The sequence below is a fragment of the Hemibagrus wyckioides genome, linkage group LG13 (genome assembly GCF_019097595.1).
Source record: "Hemibagrus wyckioides isolate EC202008001 linkage group LG13, SWU_Hwy_1.0, whole genome shotgun sequence".
Classification (NCBI taxonomy): Eukaryota; Metazoa; Chordata; class Actinopteri; order Siluriformes; family Bagridae; genus Hemibagrus; species Hemibagrus wyckioides.
Window position 1 is genome coordinate 14,987,024 of NC_080722.1, and position 25,999 is coordinate 15,013,022.

The 25,999-nt window shown below is 39.4% G+C and overlaps 2 protein-coding genes across 4 annotated transcripts; one reads left to right on the plus strand and one right to left on the minus strand.

Annotated features, from left to right (window-relative positions):
• The first annotated feature begins 1,472 nt into the window (after positions 1-1,472).
• Positions 1,473-20,929, plus strand: uts2r2 (urotensin-2 receptor 2). Of its 3 annotated transcripts, none has more exons than XM_058407154.1 (9): positions 1,481-1,812; positions 2,129-2,343; positions 8,330-8,420; positions 8,502-8,544; positions 10,953-11,017; positions 11,451-11,507; positions 12,067-12,220; positions 15,789-15,912; positions 19,606-20,742. In XM_058407154.1, the coding sequence occupies exons 1-9, from the start codon at positions 1,745-1,747 to the stop codon at positions 19,740-19,742; spliced, it is 954 nt and encodes a 317-aa protein (XP_058263137.1). In that variant the 5' UTR covers positions 1,481-1,744; the 3' UTR covers positions 19,743-20,742. The 3 variants fall into 3 exon arrangements, with proteins under 3 accessions (XP_058263139.1, XP_058263137.1, XP_058263138.1); XM_058407155.1 differs by having other exon boundaries at positions 1,485-1,812; positions 8,345-8,420; positions 19,606-20,697; XM_058407156.1 differs by lacking the exon at positions 15,789-15,912 and having other exon boundaries at positions 1,473-1,812; positions 19,606-20,929.
• On the minus strand, positions 19,630-25,999 carry LOC131364084 (urotensin-2 receptor). Its single transcript, XM_058407153.1, has 2 exons — positions 24,495-25,999; positions 19,630-19,766 (listed from the first exon to the last, which is right to left on the minus strand). The coding sequence occupies exon 1, from the start codon at positions 25,636-25,638 to the stop codon at positions 24,556-24,558; it is 1,083 nt and encodes a 360-aa protein (XP_058263136.1). The 5' UTR covers positions 25,639-25,999; the 3' UTR covers positions 19,630-19,766; positions 24,495-24,555.

The window sequence follows — 25,999 nt, forward strand, 5'->3', positions numbered from 1 at the left end:
AAATGTGGCAAAAACGTGTGCACCATCCAAACTATTTCTCCCTTCCTTGCTCATACACACAATCTGGAGCTTATTAAATGCAGATTTCACATCTAAATTGGTTAATTGTCATCATTGAACTGACATTTATTTTAAACATGGTACTACCCTTGAAATGACTAGATATCCGAAAAAACAATGTTATAACTGATGTTTACTTCTTTTTTTTTTGCCAAACCTGTTAACTAATCCCTTATACACTGATCAGCCATAACATTATGACGTGTCAAAGTAACATCCACATGGACGGCAGAACCCAAGGTTTCCCAGCAGAACATTGCCAATGACACTGCCTCTGCTGGCTTGCCTTCTTCCCATAGTGCATCCTGGTCCCATGTGTTCCATAAGCGACGCACATACACCCGGCCATCCACGTGATTTAAAAGTAAATGTAATTCATCACACCAGGCCACCCTCCTCCATTGCTCTGATGCTCATGTGCACAATGTTGGCACTTTTGGAGGTGCACAGGGGTCAGCATAGGTACCTTGACTGGTCTGAGGCTATGCAGCCCCATACAAAACAACTGATCCACTGTGTATTCTGATACCTTTCTATCAGAACCAGCATTAACTTCTTCAGCAATCTGAGCAACAGTAACTCGTCTGCTGGATCGGATCACATGGGCCAGCCTTCGCTCCCCAGGTGCATCAATGACTCTTGGCTGCCCGTGACCCTGTCACCAGTTCACCACTGTTCCTTCCCTGGACCACTTTTGATAGATACTGACCACTGCAGACCGGGAACACCCCACAAGAGCTGCAGTTTTGGAGATGCTCTGATCCAGTCGTCTAGCCATCACAATTTGGCAGTTGTCAAACTCGCTCAAATCCTTACACTTGCCCAATTTCCCTGCTTCTAACATCAACTTTGAGGATAAAATGTTCACTTGCTGCCTAATATATCCCACCCACTAACAGGTGCCATGATGTGGAGATAATCAGTGTTATTCACTTCACCCCTCACAGCTCATAATGTTATTTATTACTGATCAGTGTATCAAGTGGATGGTGGCCTTATACCTCACTAATTTTCAGTAATATTTTCCTGAAGTGTTTTATTCCTCTTATATCTCACCAGCAACTTGATAAGCAATACGTTTTATTTAACAAATGACACTGTGACATATGACACAAGGTAGTACCAACTGTAATAAAACAAACAAAAAACGTCTTATGTTACTGAAACACCAGAATAGAAAATGATAGAAAGCTCTAACATTAAACACTCCTTTTCTAAAAATGTTCAGCAGAAAGCCGAATCTTGCTTCAGTATATCAGCAAACTGATATTAGTTTATGTTGCGTGTCCGCCATATAAGTCCGCGTGAGTGATGTGTTACTGCAGAAATGTTAACATTACAACGAGCGCATTAATACAATCATTATTGCCGGCGCTATTTTCAGAGCTGCAGTTCAAATGAATAATCAGATAGAGAATGGAGAATTCTACTGCGGTATCTATTCTACAGTCTTCGTATGATTTTATTGACCAGACAAATCTTTAGAAACCCGAATGGTCAATTTCTTGTGTCGTGGTTTTTTTTGTTGTTGTGACTTTTGCTTTGAAATGATACAAAAGCGGAAATACAGTGAGTGTAGCAGCTTCCCTTAGCGCTCCGTGTTCAACCTGTGCGCGGAATAGTAAGTAGACCAAGGTGGAATGAATGGTTTCCTACCATTTCAGTTTATTAGGTGAAGTTTACAATGGCTGTGCAACGCCGAGGAAACGTTAAAACCGCAGACACAACTCCCTTTGAGAAACAAATTAAAAGGTAACATTCTTTTTACATCTAAAAAACCTGCTTTCCCCGCCCACCATCAAGCAGTCCATCCGCTAAACAGCACCTGGGATTAGTCTGGGTTAAATCCCAGATATACACACTGTAGCCTACTAGTGCAGCAGCCTACATGTAGTGCAGTGCATGGTGAATTATGATGCCTATAATGTGAATAACAAAGTGTTAAGGGCAAGGGTTTTATATACTCTGCATCTCTAACAGATATATGTGTGTGTGTGTGTGTGTGTGTGTGAGAGAGAGAGAGATCATATCTATAAGTGTATTAGACTGTGGTATGTTTTCGGGGCAGGGTGATCCTACAGAGCCAGACTAAATCACCATACAGAGGATACATTGTGCCCCTGCTGGCCCTCATTGGCACAGTTGCGCTTCTGACCTGGCTCTGCTCAGTCTGGACTAATGACAACACAGAGACTATGGTCTCCCAAGAGGAAGTACTCACACAGCCCAGAGTGTTCATGGTCCAGTGCTCTGAAGATTATCAAAAATACAAGCACTTCCCAGGTATTATTACATGCATCTATTTTATACACACCGATCAGGCATAACATTATGAGCGCTGAGAGGTGACATGAATAACACTGATGATCTCCTCATCATGGCACCTGTTAGTGGGTGGGATATATTAGGCAGCAAGTGAACATTTTGTTCTCGAAGATGTGTTAGAAGCAGGAAAAATGGGCAAGCGTAAGGATTTGAGCGAGTTTGACAAGGGCCAGATTGTTATGGCTAGACGAATCAGAGCATCTCCAAAACTGCAGCTCTTGTGGGGTGTTCCCAGTCTGCTGTGGTTAATATCTATCAAAAGTGGTCCAAGGAAGGAACAGTGGTGAACCGGGGACAGGGTCATGGACGGCCAAGGCTCAGTGATGCACTTGGGGATCAAAGGTTGGCCTGTGTGATCCGATCCTACAGACGAGCTACTGTTCAAATCAAATTGCTGAAGAAGTTAATGCTGGTTCTGACAGTAAGGTGTCAGAATCCACAGTGCATGATGGGTCAGGGCTGTTGTGGCAGCAAAAGGTGGACGCAACACAATATTATGCAGGTGGTCATAATGTTATGCCTGGTCAATGTACATTAAACATACATTTAGCTCGAACCCTTATCTAACACACCTGATCTCTGATCAGTGGAGGGTCCAGATCTCCGCTATTCATACATCATTTAACAAATGCAGCCTGTATCAGTCAATTACTCTTTTTTTTTTTTTTTTTTTCAGGAAGAAAATACATTCATAGGCAAGGGCATACACAACTTCTCAGAATCAAAAATACAAACGTTGGAAGGGAAAAAAAACCTCCTAAATACCAATACAGAATATTGTATGTCCCCAACCCTAGAAAAAGAAAATATCCAAAATATAACATATGTGTTGTATTTTCTTCCACTTAACAGCTATATACAACACAACGAGGGGAACTCTTACAACATGTGGTAATTCGTGCGAAATTGCCTACAATGCAGTTGTTACAATTCAGGAAAAATCTGGGCGTATTGGTTTAATGTAGTCCATCCATTTACTCCAAATCTGAAAAAAATCTTCCGTTTGAGTTCTCAATAAGAACGATAATTTTTCCATTGCATATATACAGTGAGGGAAAAAATTATTTGATCCTCTGCTGATTTTGTACGTTTGCCCACTGACAAAGAAATGATCAGTTTGTCATTTTAATGGTAGGTGTATTTGAACAGTGAGAGGCAGAATAACAACAAAAAAATCCAGAAAAACACATTTCAGAAACATTGATTCTACATTGATTTGCATTTTAATGAGTGAAATAAGTATTTGACCCCCAATCAATCAGAAAGATTTCTGGCTCCCAGGTGTCTTTTATACAGGTAAGGAGCTGAGATTACAGTAGGAGCACTCTCGGGGAGTGCTCTTAATCTCAGCTTGTTAACTGTATGAAAGACACCTGTCCACAGAAGGAAGCAATCATCATGGCCAAGACCAAAGAGCTGTCCATGGATGTCAGGGACAAGATTGTAGACCTACACAAGGCTGGAATGAGCTACAAGACCATCGCCAAGCAGCTTGGTGAGAAGGTGACAGCAGTTGGTGTTATTATTCCCAAATAGAAGAAACACAAAAGGACTGTCAATCTTCCTTGGTCTGGGGCTCCATGCAAGATCTCACCTCATGGAGTTTCAATGATCATGAGAACGGCGAGGAATCAGCCCAGAATTACACTGGAGGACTTTGTCAATGATCTCAAGGCAGCTGGGACCATAGTCACCAAGAAAACAATCGGTAACACACTACGCCATGAAAGACTGAAATCCAGTAGTGCCCGCAAGGTGCCCCTGCTAAAGAAAGTTTGCCAGTGAACATCTGAATGATTCAGAGGAGAACTGGGTGAAAGTGTTGTGGTCAAATGAGACCAAAATCCAGCTCTTTGGCATCAACTCAACTCGCCGTGTTTGGAGGAGGAGGAATGCTGCCTATGACTCCAAGAAGACCATCCCCACCGTCAAACATGGAGGTGGAAACATTATGCTTTGGGGGTGTTTTTCTGCTAAGGGGACAGGACAACTGCACCGCATCAAAGGGACGATGGACGGAGCCATGTACCGTCAAATCTTGAGTGAGAACCTCCTTCCCTCAGCCAGGGCAGTGAAAATGGGTCGTGGATGGATATTCCAGCCTGACAATGACCCAAAACACACGGCCAAGGCAACAAAGGAGTGGTTCAAAAAGAAGCACATTAAGGTCCTGTAGTGGCCTAGCCAGTCTCCACACCTTAATCCCATAGAAAATCTGTGGAGGGAGCTGAAGGGTCAGTCACAAAACCTTAATGACTTGGAGAGGATCTGCAAAGAGGAGTGGGCCCAAATTCCTTGAGATGTGAGATGTGTGCAAACCTGGTGGCCAACTACAAGAAATGTCTGACGTCTGTGATTGCCAACAAGGGTTTGCCACCAAGTACTAAGTCATGTTTTGCAAAGGGGTCAAATACTTATTTCACTCAATAAAATGCAAATCAATGTATAACTTTTTTGAAATGTGTTTTTCTGGATTTTTTTTGTTATTCTGTCTCTCACTGTTCAGATAAACCTACCATTAAAATTACAGACTGATCATTTCTTTGTCAGTGGGCAAATGTACAAAATCAGCAAGGGATCAAATAATTTTATCCCTCACTGTATTATGCACTGTATCAATCCATTCCTCAGTTGTGGCTGACTCTGGTTTTAACCACTTTCTAGTAATTGCTTTTTTACTAGCTGCAAGAAGAATTAACATCAGTTTTCTATCCTTATTTTTTCCCCCTTCTAGAATGATGTTACCAAAATATAAAGATTCGCCAGTAAAACTGATCTCCATTTCAAAAACAGCTTCCAGATTCCTTTTGATTTCTTGCCAATAAGGGATAAGTTTTCGACAAGCCCAAAATATATGATAATGGTTAGCTTGCTTTTCCCCACACAATCTCCAGCAGTCAGTATTATTTCCTCTGTGTATCTTCTGTATAGGAGTACTAAAGAACCGAACGACATTCTTCCAACCGAATTCTCTCCATGTTGCTGAACTTGTAGATTCCCATTGTGATTTACAAATTTTCCCCCAGTTATCCTCTGAAATATTCAGATTTCCTTCTGTTCTCCATTTGTCTCTGACATATAATGTGTTCTCCTGTACCGTTTGCAGAAATCCATTATATAACTTAGAAATTATCTTATTGCATGGCTGAGCTTTAGACCCTGACAAGATCACCTTTATTATTCCTGTCTCTGCTATCTTCAATACTTCTGATTTAATTTTACATTCAACATAATGCCTTACCTGAAGATATCTATAGAAGTTGCTCTGATTAAGCCCATACTTTCCCTTTAATGATTCAAAGCTTTGAATTTTACCCTTGTTAAACAATGTATAATAGTTTGTAATACCTAGCTTAGCCCATATTCTGAAACGGTCATCTATTCTATTCGGGGTGAAGTCAGTATCATAGGCACACCATCTTAATATTCTCGTTGCATCTTCCAAATCACCCATTTTCTTTATTTGGTGCCAGATTTTAAATAAGAAGTTGATCCATGGGTTTGTTTCCTTACTCAATCTAGTTCTTAGTTTGTTATCGGCAAGAAGAGCAGGTAGTGGAAGCTCGTCCATCATTCCTCTCTCTATTTCGATCCATCTTTCTGAGTATATTGGACTACACCAACAAACAAGTGGCCTTAGTTGAGCTGCGTAATAGTACTTTTGAAGACATGGAAGGCCTAGCCCACCATTTTCTTTACTTAATTGCAATGTTTTAAATCTTACAGTCAATTACTCTTATATTCTTAAAACAATACATAATACTGAAGGAAGATGTGTTATAAAAATTCTCTTAGAAGCCGAGGAAGAGCAGGCATTAATCCTTGGAGTAAACTGTATGACAGTTGGTGTAAATCAATTAAAAAAAACACCAAATGTTTGTGGTAAAAGCAGCAGAAAGAAAGCTAGAAGCAAGACACATTCCCAACATGTTTACATTCATCCATTTTCTTCCATATAAATGAATTCAATGATTTGATGAAATCAGAGTATCCGAAGGAAAACCCCTGAAGTATGGCGAGAACGTACAAACCACACTCACATGGCATGCTAACCGCTAAGCCACCATGCTCCCTCCACCCCTGACTAATGTAGAATCTGGGAAACAGCCAAAATTAAGCTCAAAGATTCAGTCTACAGTGCAGCTACAATATGACACAGTTGTGCTGAGTTACAGCAGAGACTCGGCTCGGCTAGTGACCTACTAAATATCTGTGAGATGACTAGCAGGATGGTGTTGTTGTTAGTGAGTAGAGATGAGGAAATGAGAGAGCTGGGTAGACTACTGAAGCTCTGCTGCATTACTCTCTTTAGATGCTACCAGATACCAGCAGCTTTTCAAACAGCATTATGGGTAATCTAGAAAACCAAAGTAAATAGAAAATAGACATGGTATGGATAAAGTGTAATATACAAGTCGTTGATGGCTGACTTTTCTTTTAATACTTTGTAGCCGGCTGTGTGATGATTATTGTATATCAAAATCATGGCTATAGCAATCATAATATTTCAAAATCTCAGGAAAAACAACATCTGAAAGTATACTGAGAGCAAAATTAGATGAAACTGTGATTAGATGTGAGCAAATGCAGGATAATTGGCCTGACTTGAAGCACTTTATAACAGAAATGTGCTTTTATTTATATTTACGATGTATGTCCTGTTTTCATGCTGTTTTACTCTGGAGATCAAATACATGGCAAATCCACACTGGAAATGATCCAAATAGTTTGCGTTCGGATTAAATCTGTGAGAAAAGCACAGATGTGTTTCTCTGTGCTGCAGTTTACACTTTAAGACATATCTGAAATTTTTGCCTGAATATTTGGGTGTTTATGAACACTTTCACCCTGACAGAAAATTCTGGGAATTGATCTTAATCCCAGGCCTCAGCGTAGGAAGAGATTTCCTAATATCTGCTAATTTCTTTCCACTCCAGACTAAAATTGTTACTCTAAGTGGCTTTATACACCTCCCCCCGATCTGATAACAGCCATCACTGCACAGATCAGTGTGGTTCACTGACCACGCATGCAGGTTTTATTATAATAAACCAGGCTTCACTTTCCGTGTTGATGAGAGAGTTCAGATATATTGAAGCACACAATCCTGATCAGCACCTGGAGAGCAGGAACGGAGAGTGAAGGAGCTCGCTTTATATTTCTGGCAGTACAAGAGCTACTGTTAGAACGCTGGGAAGCATTCAAAGAGATATTTTATTGTCAGATTATTTTTATTTCCACTGTATGATCAGCCAGGGGAAAGGAGGCTGAGAGTTTTCTTCTGACTACAGATATCAGCCATACTAAGACAATAGGATTTAGTTTATTTGTTTGTGTAGTGATTAGCTGTGCATATAGACAGTGCATATTGTGAGTCATGTTGTAAAGCAACATAGCGTCTTGCATGAGGAGCTTTTTTTGGATGGTTTGCTAACACATATTTTCTACTCCTTCTACCTGGAAAGAGGCAATGCTAAATTTAAATATTGGGCTTAGTCCTAAAAAGCTTTCCTCTACCCTATAAAAAGAATAAAAATGAACATGTGACTGCATGTGATCACAGCATTTATCTCTGATATGATCCTTTTTTGATTATGAGTGACAGTCTGGGTTTAGTTCAGAGTACTCCATATGGAAGTCATTAAAGGCTCTCACACTGGCATCAAAAAGCACCACGAACAAAAGAAGCGCCGCATTTAACGAGTTTCCCGGCTCGGTTTAGCCTCTACATCTTTCACACGCAGTAAATCAGCATGCGGATAAGAGCTGGAAGCAGCGAAAACACTACAGGCCAGATACCCCGTGTCATGGAAACACACGGAACCAGTTAGAGATGTTAATTCGAGATGTTTATTCTGTAACCTAGTCTTGTCACATCATAATATTAAAATGTTGTTAACAACAGAGCAGTTGAAGTCACTAACTATCTGTTAATGTGTGGAAGATGTTCTGTCTTCAGGTTGCACACCTATGAAGTGCGGCCGAGCCGTTTCAGACAGCGTCGTAACGGCGGACGAGGCTCGGGCACTGAAGAGGTGAACACACACACACACTGCACACACATGTAAGTGAACTGCACACACATTTGCAATAAAATCTTCTCTCGGATTCCACAGGTTAGCGGAAAAGGGCCTGGCACTTGGGGGTTCAGACGGAGGCGTGAGTAGAATTTCTTATTCGTAGATTCAGTCTGTAATTTTATTACAAGTTTGCTTAAACATGTAATGACAGTGAGCTGACTGTTAGAGTCTGAACAGGTGACAAATTGGTCCTCTGTGCACTTCCATGTGAATTCCACAAGGGGGCAGTATACTATTAGACGAGACCATTTGCTAAAAATGCAATTAATATGACGAACATAGATGTTAGGCTCATCAGTCTGACTTTCATGATGTATTTCAGATTGTTAAATATTATACTCAATTTTTTTTTTATTTAATCCACACATAGCTTCCTCGAAGGATTGGTTTAAATTGTTTTGTTTGTTGAAGAGTGTAGAGATTTTTACAACCTTGAACCAAAAATACTAGCATAATTTATTCAATATTTTTAGATGTTATTGTTGATTCGAACGTTTCTAAACTAAATGAATCACCACTCTCAGATGGAGACCTACACCTGACCCCCACAACCCATCACCCAAGTTAATATCACCTCAATAACTCACGCAAGTTTTTAAATGCGCAAATGGTATTTTAATCCAAACGGTGTATTTTTCAGGCCAACACAGTCTCTTACGAAGAGCTTGGAACGTCCTGGAGCTTAATTCTAAAGCACCTATTTTGACATGTGTACTCTGTTATTTAAGACAACACGTCTATGTTCAAGCCAACTTGAACTTTTTCCAACTTTTTCTTAAAAGCTTCCAATCATTTTTATGCTCAGTTTGTTTCCACATATTCAGAGAACTCATGAAGTTATACGACATCTACCTATTTATAAGTAGATTTGGTTAACAGCACATGCCAAGCTCGAAGCCATCGTTTTTCTTATTCTCATTCAGAAATAATGTGTTCATCTTCAATGCTTTGTGTTTATCCTCATGCTGACGTAGTTTTCTCTCTCAGCTCCAAGACAAAACTGGATAAGATAAGATAAACCTTTATTTGTCCCACAGTGGGGAAATTGCCACGTTAACGAAAGAAGAAAATGTGCAAATATGAAGCTAAAAGATAAAGAAATCTTTATACACAGAAGAAAAATAAGAATAACAACAATAATAATTTCACAAAAACACACAAACAAACAATTGCACTTGGTTATTGCACATCTTAAATTGTTGTTATTGCACTCTTGTTTTGCACAGGATTTTAATTATTGTAATTTCACAGTGTGTATTATGTTGACAGGTTATTTCGCAGTTAGAACACACCATCAGTATGAACAGCGTGTATTATGGCGACTGGTTGACTGAGAGCAGCTCTGATTGTAAAGTCTGATAACAGTAGGGAGAAGGAGCTGCTCAGAGACGTATCTGTGTCATACAGGGGCTGAGAGTCATTCTCCAGCAAGGATGATAGCTTAGCTACCATCCTCCTTTCTCCCACCTCCTGTATTGTGTCCAGGGGTATCCCCAGAACTGAGCTGACCTTCCCGATTAGCTTGTCCAGTCTCTTCCTGTCTGCAGTAGACCTGCATAAATACATAAATAAATAAACAAACATTAAAAGAAATAAAATGAACGAATTTGAATGTCACATATACTTTTACTGAGAAGCAAGCATGAAAAATGAATAGTTCAAAATGGTGAGAGATTTTTAGCAGTAGAGAGAATTTTGTGAAGTTAATTCTGATCACTTGAGCAGCACGGTAATGTCAGGATTCATCATAGCTACTATATTCAGAATGGGAAAAGGAAGCTTTCAGGGTTCTTCAGCTTGTCATTATAATAATAAATGCCTTAAGCACTGGACTTTCCTGCTGCTAAAGCAACACTATTAAAACCACAGATCTTTTCATCCTAGCTTATAGCTTAGTGCTTAAAAAAAAATCAATGACAGGCAGTAGAAGAATAATAATGCTGCAGTTTTCCGACATTTTGTTCCATTCTACAGCTTTCAGGGCGCCTTTTAGAAATATTGCCACCGGTGTTTTTGGAATGCTTTTCAGACTGCACAAAATCCTGTCAGCTTTCCACGAGGCTTATGGTTCAAGACACTAACCCAGCCTCACTGCCTCTTCATGCAAGGCATCTTTTTATGAAGTGTGACTGTATCGAGCTGTGGGTGGAGCAGCAGTGTGTGTTTGGGCTTCAGCCAGACTCATCTGGAATTATTAATGTGTTATGCTGAGACTTAAGCGCAGAGAATCCCACAGCTGCCGTACATCCATCTGCTGGGCCGTTGCAACAGACTTAATCACACTGAAGTGCAGAGAGACGGTAAACACTGTAAGCACCAGTACCAAATAGCCTGCATTTTTTATCTCATCTGGAGGATTCATTTAGCTCTGTGGGGAGGCTTCGCTCTTCTTTGTTTTCCAACGGAGCGATTGCTTTCATGAAACCTACGCAACTGTATGGTTCCAATTATTTGATCAGCTGAGTGTGTGTGTGTGTGTGTGTTTAGGCATCCATTCTGGATCTGCACTCTGGAGCTATGTCAATGGGGAGAAAGTTCATCAATATCTACAGGTGAGCAAATTAAGTCAGCGTCACCACACCACACTACACAGTACGTAAAAAAACCCTGCATTTTGACTCACCTCTGTTCAGCTGGTTTATTAGGTCTCACAGCTAATGCAGCGTAGCTTCACCCTGTCTTTCATCTGCACATCAAAGTCTGTGTAATCACTGCCGTTTTATTGGGAAACTGAGCACAACTTTTATTTCCCAAAATAAAAGTTCCCCTTTACCCTTAACACCTGGATTTTGTGGAGTTACACTGCAGCCTCACAGTGTTCGCTTTCCCTGTGTAACATGTCTTGTTGGGTTCAGGAGGCCACAGTGTGTCTGGACTGAGCCTGTAGATATTTACCAATCCTTTTACTCCAAGCTTTAAAAATAACAGGATTTTTCAGGAGCAACACAATTTATTTGGCTCATCTGTTTTTTTTTTTTCCACCAGATATTTTAATGACCAAATAAGAGATATCTTCACCGAAGAGGATTTTGAACTCTACAGGTATATCTTCAATTCAATTCAGTCAGAGGCTCATTCACAAATTAATTACAGAAAAATTTAATCGGTGCAAAAGATGTTGAAATGAAATCTCAGAGTATGCTTATCCAAAAGATAATGCAAAGTCAAAGAGAAACGGCAGAGGTTTTGTCACAGCCTTCTATATCTCAGTGATTTGATGAAGGCAGTGTGCAACATCTGGCAGATTTATGACAAATACCTCACAAAAACTAGGGCAATGGGCAAAGATTGGCAAAGCAATCTGGAAAAGTTAGAACAAATGTCTGGAAATATGCGTGGATCAGTGTGTTATGGGGCTAGCTGTGAAAATAGTTGGATGTGGTTCTAAAATGAAAGGGAGGGGATATATATATATATATATATATATACAAATGATTAGACTTTAACACCTTTATTATGGAGAATATATCATCATTTAAATATTAATATCTTAACATACACAAACATTCTTCTTTTTCTTCTAATGTGATGTTGCTAAAAATCATGGTTTAAAAAAGTAACACTCATGAATTCCTGATGAAATTGTCCTCCTCCACATCAGGGTCGTGCGTGGCCGCATTCAGACGGTGATTGCTGAAACATTTGGCTTGGACTCCAGTCAGCTGTACCTCACCAAGCCCACCTTCTTCTCCCGCATCAACAGCACCAGTGCTAAGACCCCTCATGATGAATACTGGCACCCACATATTGACAAGGTGACACACACACACACACACACACACACACAATTTGATCTAACAGGAACTAGGGGTGTAACACTGTGGTGCAAAATCCTGACAATGTGCATCATGGAAATGTGCGATTCACATTGAGAAATTTATTTATTCATGCCATTAATTATTCATGTAATGCAGTTACATTGTTTGAACACCAGAGGTCCCAGTCTGCACAAGCCATGCAGTTAAAATACTGTATGTAGACAGCACACTGGTCACGTTCCATTTTTGGAGAGCATGCTGATAGCTGATGGTCTGATAGCTCCAGACTGTAACATCCAACACACATTAAACAGTATACACTTACAATGGTTATAATGGTTACAAAAAGCTTTTCAGTTGTTTTTACCTATGACATAGTTTGAAGAAATTGTCCATTTTAACCATCTTTGGAGCTCTGTTTCTGCTGTTCACATCATTATGATTGAGTAAGTCTTTTTGAAATTCCCTAGTTCAGATATTTTGTTTATTCAATCAATTTTTGTGAGCGAATTTATTAATTAATTTATTTTTAAGATAAGGTGCACCTGTAGTACATTTACATACATTAATTAATCTCTTTTGATAGGCATTTTTGATTTATTTAGTTTTATACAGACAAGCATGTATGCAGTTTTATAGTGTTTACGATGCACCATCATTTTTCTTTATTCAAATTTTGTTCAAAATATCCTGAGAATCGTATTGAAATTGTGAACCATGAATCAAATCTAATCATTACACCACTAAAGGAAATCTGAATGCTGACTGTTTTTCTTTTCTACACTTGCTTGCAGTCATGATCAAAACCAATAAAAGCAGACCTCTAAACTATCTGAACACTTGTTCAACAAGTATAGCTTTAACTCCAGCATCTTTCTGATGGTCATCAAATTCTGATGTCAGTTAAACCTCACATATATAATTACACTCAGAAGCACAGGGTACCAAATCTATCCATCTATCTGTGTTGTTTCAAACACCTCGAGGCAATGAGAAGAAGAAGAGGAACTGAGGGCAAGAAGCCTTTATTATCACCACACATACATTACAATTCTTTTTTTTTCCCCGCATATCCTAGCTGAGGAAGTTGGGGTCAGAGCGCAGGGGCAGCTATGAGTTGAGCCAACAGTTGGGCTTGGATGTGTTGGGGCTTGGACCCCAATCCTCCGATCAACAACCCAGAGCCTAAACCACTGCCATGAGTAGGTTTCTGGTTGCTGATTTCTGTGCAACAGTGGCAGAATCCACAGTAGACAGCTGTTCAGCTCAATAAAAGAGAACCACAATCAGCTATGTGTTGACTTTGGATAGATAATTCCCACTATAACATCATCAGACACTGTGTCCTTAAACTGGCCAATAACAAAGCCTGTCATTGACTTCCAGACAATTCAGACAGTAGCTGCATGAGCTCCATGTCTTGTGTATTAGTGTTAAACCATCTAATCCACCATAGTTAACTGAGAACAGCACACTACTGAGAAATAACATGGAAATGACATTGTGAAACTACTGAACCCTTCGAACAGTTATGTAGCATTTCACCAGAAAATGCTAGAAATGTATAGAAATTACACTTACAATAGGAGAAGGTATAATAGAAATCTGTCACCAGAAAACGTTCACATTGTAAGAAGTTATTATAGAAATCTGTCCCCATTTTTAGAGAAAGGTTACCTAAAGCTCTGAACATAGTCAAATCAGATTTTTATATGGCATGAGGTGAGGAGAAAACAGTAAACATGGTTTCATTCTAGTGATACTCAGTGTAAATACTCTGTCATATGTGATTGATTTTGTTGGAAAGTCTCAACCTGCCCTCAAGACAGTATCCAGCAAAAGTGATTGGGAGGAGTGAAATAAAACAATCCTTCCATAGTCAACATGGGTGTTTTAGAGCAGGAAAATCACTCAGTTAAGCAGGGTGTGGGGATCAGTGATGCAGACTATGACTAAAAGTCTGATGCCTTTCAATGTCTCTCCTTGTAAATGTATAATATAGGGTGAAAATACCTGTGAGGGGCTGCTTTTACCCTAAAACCTCTGCATAATGATTTGTTTGTGTGGTGAACCACTCTTAATAATGTTGCTATCAAAGAAACATTATATTTCACAGTGGTTTGGTGGGTTTTATTTTTATTTTTATTTTTTTACGAAATATTGCCTTGCAATGTGTGAATGAAATTGTTTGTCCTGTAACATCTGCTTTCTTGTGATCTTAACATAGTTGCAACATAGTGCTTTTAATGCAGTGCTTCAACATTCCCTTCAATTATCTTCTGATATTTGGATGATTTGTACAGCTTGGGTATGAAAGTCGGAGTGTGTTTTAATGGAGATGCAATTTGCTCTCTCCCACTCTAATTGGGGAGGGGGACTGCTTGACTCTTGGCCTGACTTCAAAAGCATCATCGCCTGAGATAATCGGAGCGGCCAGTGAGCCACATGAGGGGGAAAAAAAAAATACATCTGTTTACTGAAGTCAGCATTTCTAATTGAATCCTATAATATTTTTAAAGGTGCATTTCAGTCAGAGTTAATATATAATTTCTCATTGTACAGAGCTCACCACAGTCTGTTTCTGAAAAAAAAACCTTGTTAATAAATGTGGGGAGCAGATGTGTTCTCCAGCACTTACCCAAGATGCTTCCTAGCATGCTGATGAGGGATGAGCTCACCCTTCTCAAATCCTTAATCTAATCGCTAATAAATAAGTTTATAAAACGGTTGGTTTACTTATTTTTTTTTTTAAATTACTTTTGATTACTTGAATGCCATTGTAGTGAACAAGAATCGTAAATAAATGCTTTATATACGGTGGGGAAATCTGATATATACACACACACACACACACTGGATTTACTGCACTGTACTCAGACAAGTCCAAGGATACAGGTGACCAGGTCATCATTTTTGTCTATTCATTATTTCAGTTTACTGTGTATTTATGATCCAACCTTATAAATTGCATTCAGAATCTTCCTCACTTCCATCACCCCCCGCCACACATTTTCTAATTGCCCCCAGACCTCCTCCATTTACATAGAACTTATTAAACCCCTCTGGTGTTAACATGATGTAATTTTATGTGCTGGCACCATTTGCTTCTTTAAGATTAGCAAGGACCTTTTTAACCGTGAAGTATGATTAAAAAATGTTCAACTCGGATTCTGACTATTACTATTTTCCCCGAATATGGAATTATGGAAACAGCCAAAGCAGGACTCCTTCTATCCTTAAGGAGTTCTCAATGAAGTCAAATCTTAAATAAGTAAAAGTAAATTCTAGAAATATGAGAATCATTCAATTTGGATACTCTGGATGTTCCAAACCCCCTAAAAAAATCTCATGGACACAGAGGAACGGGAAACTGTCAGTGTGTGATAAGGAAAATTAGAACTTATTTATATTAGATTAAGGAGAAAACGTTTCACAGTGCAAATCATTCCATGTAATTTATTTGATGTAGCCGTGAAATTTATTTTATTTTTTTGGTGGGGGGAAGAAACTTGCTTGGAATATGTCAGGAAGATAGTCTGAATGAGAAAATTTGTGGTTTCTACAGGTGACGTACGGCTCCTTTGACTACACTTCATTGCTCTACCTAACAGATTATGGTGTGGATTTTATAGGAGGGAGATTCATCTTTATGGACATAAACCGCAACCGAACAGTGGAGCCCCGTGCAGGTACATTTTGTTGAAATAACTTAGTAGTAAACCTGAGAATGCATATATAGAAAATAATTTAATTGTGAGACCAAATTTGCTCTTATATACTGGTTGAATACTTAGCATCCTGACAGTAATGTAGTATAATGGATCAGTTAACCAGAAAGGTATACGTCAGCTCGCTTTTGGTTTAGTTACAGATGTTTCTTTTGTATGGCACTTTTTAAGAAGTCATAGATTTGAGGCTCGCTTTACAGCTAGACATCTTATTAACACACATTTTTAAATATTAAAGCTGCTAGAAAACATTTTTTGTGTGTGTCTAGACTGTTGAAAGTCTGTTTTCATAGCGGTATTGTTCTCAGACTGAACAAATGCGATGTTCCTGCCTCTGCATTTGGGGCTCAAAATAGCTTCCTGTCCTTTGAGAACAATATTAACTACATTCTCTGCGTTTGTCTCCATGTGAGATTTACAAAAGATCTTGTAATACTGATGGTGGCTTTTGGAAGAAAGAAAACAAAATCTACACAAGCTGATGCCAGATACCTGGATCTTGACATCTTGATTTTTTATTCCTTTATGCACTAATGCATGGTATATGTGTATATTAATGTACATGTTTACTAGTAGCATTAAATAAGCCACTATTATTAAGGGAGGGACAAAAACACAACCGTCATCATGCTTTTGTACTTTTACATTACATGTTTAATGAAACACAAGAGTATTAGTCATACCAGTTGGGCTGTTTTTATTGTGAATGCTCGCTCTTCCATTTATCATTCATTAGAGTACTGAATGTTGTGGAACAAACCTATGTTACTGACTCATTCTTTTATGTAACCTTTCACTAAACCTGCATATTGATACGATCCGCAAATAGCCGACTGATTAGGCTGACCAGTGCAGAAAGGCACGCATCTGTCTTACGGTCTGATGTATTATATGAAAAGCTTTTTCGTAGAGTAGGTCTATTTCTGGAAACTACGTGTTCAGAGACTGTGCTGTCTTTTTTTTTTTTTTTACTGCAAATCTGCATCTCGCTCTGCACGTACTACACAGGAGCAAGCTTAAGGGGGGTGATCTGTCACTCAATGGTCTATGAGCACCTGGAAAGTTGCAGACAGGCGATGGGCGAATGCAGATTAGTTGATATGCTTTTGCTTAAACCTTCCCCCCAATCACACAGTGACGGGTTTCTCCAGTCTGTGTCATTTCTGGTTCTCAAAACAGATGAAACCAAAAAAAAAAACTCAAGTGCTGCAATATTTCACAATATTTCAGTTTTGAAAGAACTTTGGACATGCTCTATTCATCAGCCCACTGATGTTCAGGTTATTGTCCTCGCTGTCAGTTCTGAATAGCTGTATGACGGGTTTAAAGGTTTAGTCTACAAGAGCCACAGTTTTCTGCACGGCTGTACTGAGACAGTCATTTTGTGTTGATTAGCAATCATGGGCAGATGATGAACCTATGAACTTCACTAAGGTAATTACTACCCTGGCAGTAAGCTCAGCAATGGTGTGACTAATAATCAGCCTCCCTCTGAGGGGGAGGAGGGGAACAACCACAGGCATTAGCCAGTTGAGAAACCGGGCAGAAAATTGGAGGTGGAGATTTTGGATGATGGCTGATGGAGAGTGGTTATGAAGAGCATAGATATGAGGTTCAGAGGGCGGCAGGTCAATGAATGAAATAGATATAAAGCTTCCGAAGAGAACTAAAAGGCCTCAGTGGAGTGGAAATGCTAAAGGTGTTAAATAAAAATGGCACATCTGCCCATCACAGTGAGGAAACTGGGACATGGTGCTGGAGGCGATTGGGTGGTGTGGTGTGCGGGTGGATTGGGGGTTGGGTTGGGGGGGGGGTAATGATGGTGGTTGGGTTGGGGAGAACAGCTGCTTACACAGATTGGTGAATCACAGCAGCCAGCCACAGGGGACAACCTGGCATAGCCCTTACGGAGAGCCTCACTGTTTCAGTGCTCACTCTCTTTACAGGAAGTGAAAAGTGTGTTCCTGCCTCTTACTTCTTAAATCAAATGTGGCAGCAAGCTGCACTGTGAGGGTACGTCTTTGCCTCGGTGCTTGTCCAAAAAGAGGGATATCAGAGAAAGTGGTTTTAGAAATATTATGTGTTTTGGATATGATTGAATGGATCTAAGTATAAAACATCTGTTTTGTGAAACAGCTTATTCAGGGCATTACAAAATACAAAAAAAAGCCATGTTTATGATCCCATTTTACATTTTGCAGATTCTGCAAGTCGTATGTAAATTTACAGAATCGACTATACATTGTTTTCTTTTTTCCCCTTTACACTGGGGATATTACTCGTATTGGATGTTGCCGGGTTTTATTGTTTTTACTCTGTGATGTTAAAGTGTCAGCAGAAAGAGTACTTAAAATTTCATTTGCCTCTATATTACAAAATATAGGACTCACAGTCTATCCATATATCGTCTTTCCATTCTTGGATGGCAATTTGCACCATAAAATGTAACTGTTCTAAAAGAAGAACCCAAAGGCAAGAAACAGTTCACTAAAAGTCCTAGGCCTAACACATAGGTCATGTGAACAGATATAAACCAGAGCTGTCCATCATTTAAAGTGTCTCATCTGCGAAACCCGGAAGTCTGTGTGTCTGCTTAATGGCGTGATTTACTTGTTTTTATTAATTAAGTAATTGTTAGGCACTATTAAGGAACACAACACATTAGACTGAAGTTTACATTCTTTCTAGATGGACTTGTTTTTCAGTTATTAAGGTTTGAATTACTTAAATTGGTTGACAAACAGGTTAATAACTATAAGAACTAAATAATAAATATAACAGCTTTCAGAATGATTGGTTGTGATTTTGACTCCAGTTTGACTGAAAGATAAGAAATAAAAATTCATGGACTCTATTCTTCATGACCCACTGTGGAGTCAGTGATCCACTGCACACGCAGTAAAGCTCAGGCATGTGCTGTTAATGTTAATCCTACCATTACACATCCTTCTTTATCCACAATATAACTAGTTCTGTGTTTAAATAGTAATCTTGTTTAATGTTAAAACCTCTTAGACACAAATAGCTCTCTGTACTATAATGGTTATTAGGTTTGCTGTTGCTTATTGCTGCCATTCACTGAAAAATCCAAGCCAGCTTCGTAAATTGTGCAATCCGTAATACTACAACCTGGCTCTCAGTTTTTTTGAATTGCATAGCTTTAACGAATAAACAGCTTTTACTCAATAATTCAGTAAATGCATAACCACCAGTTGTTGTGTTTTTTTTTTTTTTTTAAATTGAATTTCCATGCTAAATTGCAGCCTACGAAGGTCAGAGTCATGCAGACATAAGACATAGCAAAGGTAATTTACATAAACATCTTATTATTGTTCTAAATGTCTCCTTTCATGCCACAGACCCAGACACACTTGTCTAATTGGTTTCGGTGACGCTTCACTGTGGCCAGTGAGCCGGCATCTTTTCAAATTGCGTGAATACGGTCCTGAGACGCACTGGGAATTTCTGCCGCTGCTTTTCCAAAGAGAGTCATCACAAGCACAGCTTCTCTGTGTTGTTTACCAGTTACATCTTAAAACATCACATACATTTAATCACAAACTGAAAACAAGCTATGATTCACTGCCCTAGGTTGAATGTTGGAATTATGGAAAAACGCTCCCATTGTGATCATCACGTTCTTTTTCTTCGCAGGCCGAGTGTCTTTCTTTTCCTCAGGCTCCGAGAACCTCCATCGTGTGGAGAAAGTGGCATGGGGCACACGTTACGCCATCACTGTGTCCTTCACGTGTGACCCCGATTATGCTATCGCTGATCCCAGCTTACCATAGGGTCCTTCTGAGATGGCTGGAGCCCTGGGACAAAAACATAAGAAGAGAAGATACTTAGGTTTTCAGCTAAAAATTTCTTTTTTTTTTTCTTTTCTTCAGGGGAAAAAATACAGACATTAAGAACTTATGTTGGAAGAACCACGATACCTGCACGAGTAATAATTGCTCTTTATTTTATTGAAAAGATAATTTCGCCCTTTCAGAAATCTTATTTCCTGTGGAACATCATCGCGTCTGTGTTTCTGCTTTTGGCTTTCTCCGCTTGCTTTTTTCCATCTATGTAACACCTTCTTGGCCGTATCCCATTTGTCACAGTTGGATCAGTTATCACAGATTGGACAAACAGCACAAGTGGAAATTCTCAACAGGTGGTATGAATGAAATTGCTCATAAAGTTCAAATCGCTCATGGCCTACTGAGAGAGCTATTCAAAAGCGTTTGCAGGCATTTAGCTTTCAGTACCTTTCCTAGACTTTGCTGCGAAAATTTCTGAACAATGGCACAGTAATGTATTTTCTCTTAATCTTTGAAAAAGTTGTCCTCTGAAAAAGTGTATTTCAGTAGCTCTATCTGTCTATCACGTTCCCTACGACAGAGGGAGTAGAAGGTCTAACCAAGCTGCCGTGCTGGAAAAGTTTATTAATGCAAAATATTCCGCCAAGACCTTTTACTGTCATGACACGCACGGAAATGCATCAATTTGCCCGCTCCCTGGAAAGTACATCTTGATCTAGAATTAACTCTGCCAATTCAATTCATGACTAAATGATCTTTGCAATAAATGTCATTTATTGATCCCAGTGCTTCAGATTTAATTGAGCGTAGTTATGCTTAATACACTGTTTTATTGCTGTCATCAGTTAAGAATATTAAACAGAGCTTTTAAGACCTCAAAACTGATTTTTTTTTCTCCGTTTCTTCCATTTCTTCACATTACACCATTTAAGGGCCTAGAATCGCAAAGGCGTCCTGATATTAGGCTTTTCACCAAGTATCATGTTCCCAATTTATCCACTGGCATGGAGATTTTAACATTTCATCTAAACACTTCTGATGTAGCTGACGACTTATAATCATAAATATTAAACATGTTTAAAAGCTTACATGAAGGGACTCACTGTCTCACGCCAGAATTTAAAAGACAGAAACCCAGTGACAGCTGTACTGAACTGTCATCCACCATATTTGTTACAAAATGAATTCAGCTTTGGTTATAACAAGTTCAGGATCATTTAGTTTGAGATTAGTGCATTATGTGGAAATGTGAGACGTTTTATTCTGGGTAGAAGTGTTTGTGACTGAATAAAGAGGCAGAAAATTCTCTCTGTGGTCTCTTGGTTAGGATTGTATAAATCCAGTGCCATAGCCCAGGTTTTGCTGATGGATGTGAAGCATGCTGAGTGAATGATTACGATGCTGAGCTGAACTTATGAACCTCAATTGATCTCTTTGCTTTCTCTACTGGGCATGGAGTGGGGTTGTGTCTGTATGATGCCGGGACCACATGTGAGAGGAAAAGTTTCTCTGAGAAATAATTCAACCAAGCAGATTTGATGGTTATCCATGGAAACAGCTAAATTATTTATAGAGGGTTATCCAAAGGTTTCTCTTAGATCTATAGCAGCATATCTGTCCGAAGCTGTTTTGGGGATCTGTTTCATATCCCTTACTATTGAACCAACACTAAAAGTATTAACCATCATCTGGAGACTTACAGTTAATTATATTGGTATTTTAGCATGACATTATATGTTTGTTTTTTTTCCTCTTTTGATACATCTGGTATGCTATAATCAGCTCCTTGCTAAACTAAGAGCAAAGTGATAACCAGTATTTAACATCTGTTAAGTGTAATTGACTCAAATGGAACTGCAGTCTGCAGTCTATCATTATTTCATGGCTCTGTCATAATGTAACTGTGGAATGAATGAGGCTATTGACGACGCATGAGTGTGTTGTACCATCTTGTGTAATTTGCTTTTGTGTCAAGTATCATAGCGGTTTTATTGCATGTGTGTATCGTATGTGGTTCTGGTTCAACTTTATTATTCACTAGGAGTCAAAACCTCAGAATCATAAAACCACACAATCTACAATTCCATTTCCAGTGCAGCATGCGGGTGATTTCCGTGTGAATTTTAGTGCTATTCTTGACTTGATGGATTCATAGTCTAAGTGTGGGCTGAGTTCTAAGCTGTACGTCAGCACCAGGTTGATAAGAAGTGACCGTAATATTACTTGATGAACTATGCATTAATTAAGTACCTATTGTATTAATATGCATGTGATGGTTGCTTCAAAATAATCATTCAAGTTGATAATAAGTGAAAGGTTTGCAATGGTGGTGCAGCCATATGCTTTACTTGAGCAAAACCATGGTCATTTATTTCCATTATAAAGCCATTCAACTTTGAAGAGCTGAAGTTGCTTCATGTTACAGCTGAATGAAGTTACAGTTGTTCTTAAAATGAATGGGATTAAAGTGAAATTCTGACACAAAATCCTGCACATAGTGAAGGAAAAAAAAACTGTCAGAAGTCATAAAAACAAGAAAACTGATCAAAAGAAGATAGTTGATGAATATACACTTCCCATCACAATGTGGGCCAGGGGAGCACCATATGAAAGAAGGCATTGTTGCTGTAGTTAGAGACAAATGATGTGTGTGAGTTTCTTTCAGCTGTGTTAGATGATAAAGCATTTTCAAACCACAGGAGCATGTTGTCCTCTGAGGTGGTAAAAGTTTTCAGTATTTTTCAGATCTGTGTTAATCTCAGTACATCCGTATTATAAGATTGACCTCAAGACACTGACAAGACAAGACATCGCACTTTCTCCTGCCTCTGCTGAAAAAACCGGCAGTTGCTTTGATGGAGTATGGGTTTAAGCTTGGATACTTCATACATCTGTTCAGATGTGGTTACTGATAGCTCGAAAGTGGAGAGAGCATAGTGTGATAATTTTTCTTATTCAGAGCTATGTAATACTATATTGAAAGCCAGCACCTCTTGTGCAGTAATAGACTTAATGGCTGTCCTGGTGGTTGTATGGCTTAAGCAGTTAGTAAGCCAAGACTCCTACTGGCATGTTTACACTGAAATCACAGAGGAGCTATTTTATAAAAGTGCTCACTGCTGAAGATCATTATAAACTCAGAATTCATTCCAGGAATATCTAACAGACTGTTTCGGTAAAGGTGAAATTAATTTAATAAGTAAATTAATAATAAATTAGTATGTTATTTTTACCCAAAGTTCTGCTTTACAGCTCAGGGAATATTATTATTATTATTATTTAATGTGACTAGTTAATAAGTGTTTTCCCAACAGAGCCAATGGGTAAAACGAGACTGTGAGTATGTACTTCTGACTCAAATATTCCACTTTCTTTCAATCCCAGCATTCGATGCTTAAACTGTCTTCTAGTGAAGAGCCAAGCACCAAGGACTGCTTTAAATCCAAGTCACTACGTTGACCCTGGACTGGGTTTCAGCCCATTTTAAATTTGATGGCTGCATGAAAACGTCAGGTTTTAGCTGTGAGCTTTTGTTCTTTTGCCATCTCAAGAGACCTGGAGACTGCTGAATTCATTTCTTGTTCCTTTTCTTGTTACCGTCAGAGAGAAAAGAGGACAGTAGAATGAAGAGCAGATTTATTTTTTTCTGTACTGCAAAAGGAATTATGTTTCAAGGCTGAAGTCAAGAACTGTTATTGAACTATTATTAAATTTTTATAGATTTAAAAAAAAAAAAAAATTCTTTAATTGAGCTCTCAGAATGTTTGATATTATTTGGATTGCATTTCTAGTATACTGATTGTGTTCGGACTGGATCAATACATGCTTATAGTGGAGAACATGTCTGTTGGGCAGAGGTGTGTATGTAGGATTGGTGTGAATATTTACACAAACATCTATATGGAATTATACCACCAGCTTATCTATGTATATGTAAAAGAGACATCACAGATCAGCAAATGTTGATCCATTGACAGAGTTGCTTGCAATACATGAATGAATGTGTAGCAGTGATTTAATTCATGCTTAAACAATATCTGGAAAAAAAAAAGCAGCTGTAAATGTGGCAGTTACAGATATTACCACAGACATACACTCCATTAGAAATTCTCAATAATGCTTCATTAAAGGAGGACAATTGTGCGACATGTCTAATTAATTCAGGTTAGCCTAGAATGAGGAAATTGGTATGGACACCAACACCTTAATTATACCAGATTCACAATTTCCACCAGTTCCTGGAAAAGGGTGACATTTGTGTCACTCTGGGTTTCTACTAATGAGATCTCATTTGTCGCACTGGGAGTTAAAACTAGAATTCCTTGTGTATTTCCACAAAATGGGCTGTGAAATCATGTTTTTAATGATGCACTGATCACAGTGACAAAGATATGTGCATAGCAATCTCTCATAATAAAAAGGAAAAGCTGAACGGATGAACTGCATGCCACAGGAAACTGATATAGTGGCTCAAGAGATTTAAAAGGGCTCCTCTGTGGTATGCATATGCAAATATGTGAGGACCTGGACATGTATTGGATCTGGACATCAATAAATATATAGTTGTATTCATTGGAAAATGAGTGTGAAGAAGAAAATAAAAATAGCATATTTGAATAACAAAATAATACATAATATATTTATGATATAAATAACCAATAATATGTTCTTTTGTCATACTTTTTGATTTATTACAAAATTTGTATGAAGCTGATTTTATGACACTTAAATATTTACCTGGTCATGGCCATGTTTTTCCCTCACATGTCTCCTGGTCATCTTTCTCTTCCTCACCCCTTCACTGCACCTTCAGCTGTGACATGACCAGCGTCTCCGAGTTAAACTCGAACTGATTGCTCGACGACCCGGACTTTCCCCACGAGTACAAGCTCGGCGGCCGCTTCTTAAACGAGGACGTGTATCGGTAGAAGCTCTTGTGGCGGTTTTTCAGGTACTCGCGGTAGTTTTTTGTGAGCAGCGTGTAGAGAAACGGGTTAATGCAGCTGTTGCTGTAGGTCAGGCACGCCACCAGGTAATTAATACACGTGCGTATGTGAGGAGCCAGGCCCAGGGGTTCATGGTAGAGGGGCAAAAGCTGCCATATCCAAAAGGGCAGGAAGCAGGCCCAGAACACGAGCACGATCGTAAATATCATTATAAGTACTTTTTGCTTAGGTGATCGCTTGTTGCCCTTGTTTAGAGCCGAGCTTCTCTGTGATTCAAGGTATGTCCTGGCTAATCTGGTATACAGGTAGCCAATGATAAGGCCAGGCGCCATGATACTAGTGCAAAACAGAACAGTCAAATAAATCTTATACGCCTGAGGTGCCCAAGTAGGAGCGCACATGCGTTTCACGCTTCCGTCCGCGGCCTTTCTGCTCGTCTGGTTCACCATGATGATCATAGGCATGGTTAAGAGCAGAGACAGTATCCATACCCCCCAAGCCATGGCTTTCCGGTAGCTTTTGGAGCGCTTCACGTTGTCCAGAGGCTTCGTCACGGCCAAGTAGCGCTCCAAGCACATCACGGTTAACGTGAAGATGCTTGCGTGCATGGTGAGGAGATCCAGACTGAGCAGTATGCGACAGCCCACGTCTCCGAAGTACCAGTCCTTGAGGAAGTACGTGCACACCACGAATGGGATCGTGGAGAGGTACAGCAAGTCCGCGAGCGCCAAGTTTATGATAGAAATGTACATGGAGGTGGCGAAGCGAATCGAGTGGCACATCACGACCAGAGTGTACACGTTTCCCGAAACGCCAACTACGTAAACAAGCGACAGCAGCGTGCCAAAAGTAGAGGTGATGACCAGCTCGTCGGCGGAGCCCGAGTTGCTGTTCCGGGGTGCGCCTGCAAAAGTGCGAGACCGGCTGAAATTCATCGCGCCTGTCCAGTCCGTGAAGGCGCCGTTACGTGGAGGTGATTTTGGCAGGTGCGCAACAGAGACTGGGATTGAGAAATGCGCGTTCCCGCCGGCGCATCGCGCCTCCTGACGTCACCACCGCGTCTCTCTCCTGGCGTTTACTGTTGTCTTTGACCTGAAATGACTTTAAGGATTTATAGGAAGTTGGGACTCTATTTAATTTAATCGAAAAGATCAGCACGAATCCTACGTGTGTCGAGTATTAGGTGCGCTTAAAGTAGTGCGCTAAAAAAAACAAAAAAACGCGTAATCTGAAAACGAACAATAAAGCACGCATAGGATGCTTTTTCAGCGTCGGAAATAACGTTTGCTTTACTTA

Bases quoted from the DNA above. Each gene is read 5' to 3' on its own strand.
- LOC131364084 (XM_058407153.1), bottom strand. From the start codon at position 25,638: ATGAATTTCAGCCGGTCTCGCACTTTTGCAGGCGCACCCCGGAACAGC.
- uts2r2 (XM_058407154.1), top strand. From the start codon at position 1,745: ATGGCTGTGCAACGCCGAGGAAACGTTAAAACCGCAGACACAACTCCC. The intron at 2,344-8,329 runs GTATTATTACAT...AATGTGTGGAAG, and splicing joins AAAATACAAGCACTTCCCAG to ATGTTCTGTCTTCAGGTTGC. The intron at 8,545-10,952 runs GTGAGTAGAATT...GTGTGTGTTTAG, and splicing joins TTGGGGGTTCAGACGGAGGC to GCATCCATTCTGGATCTGCA.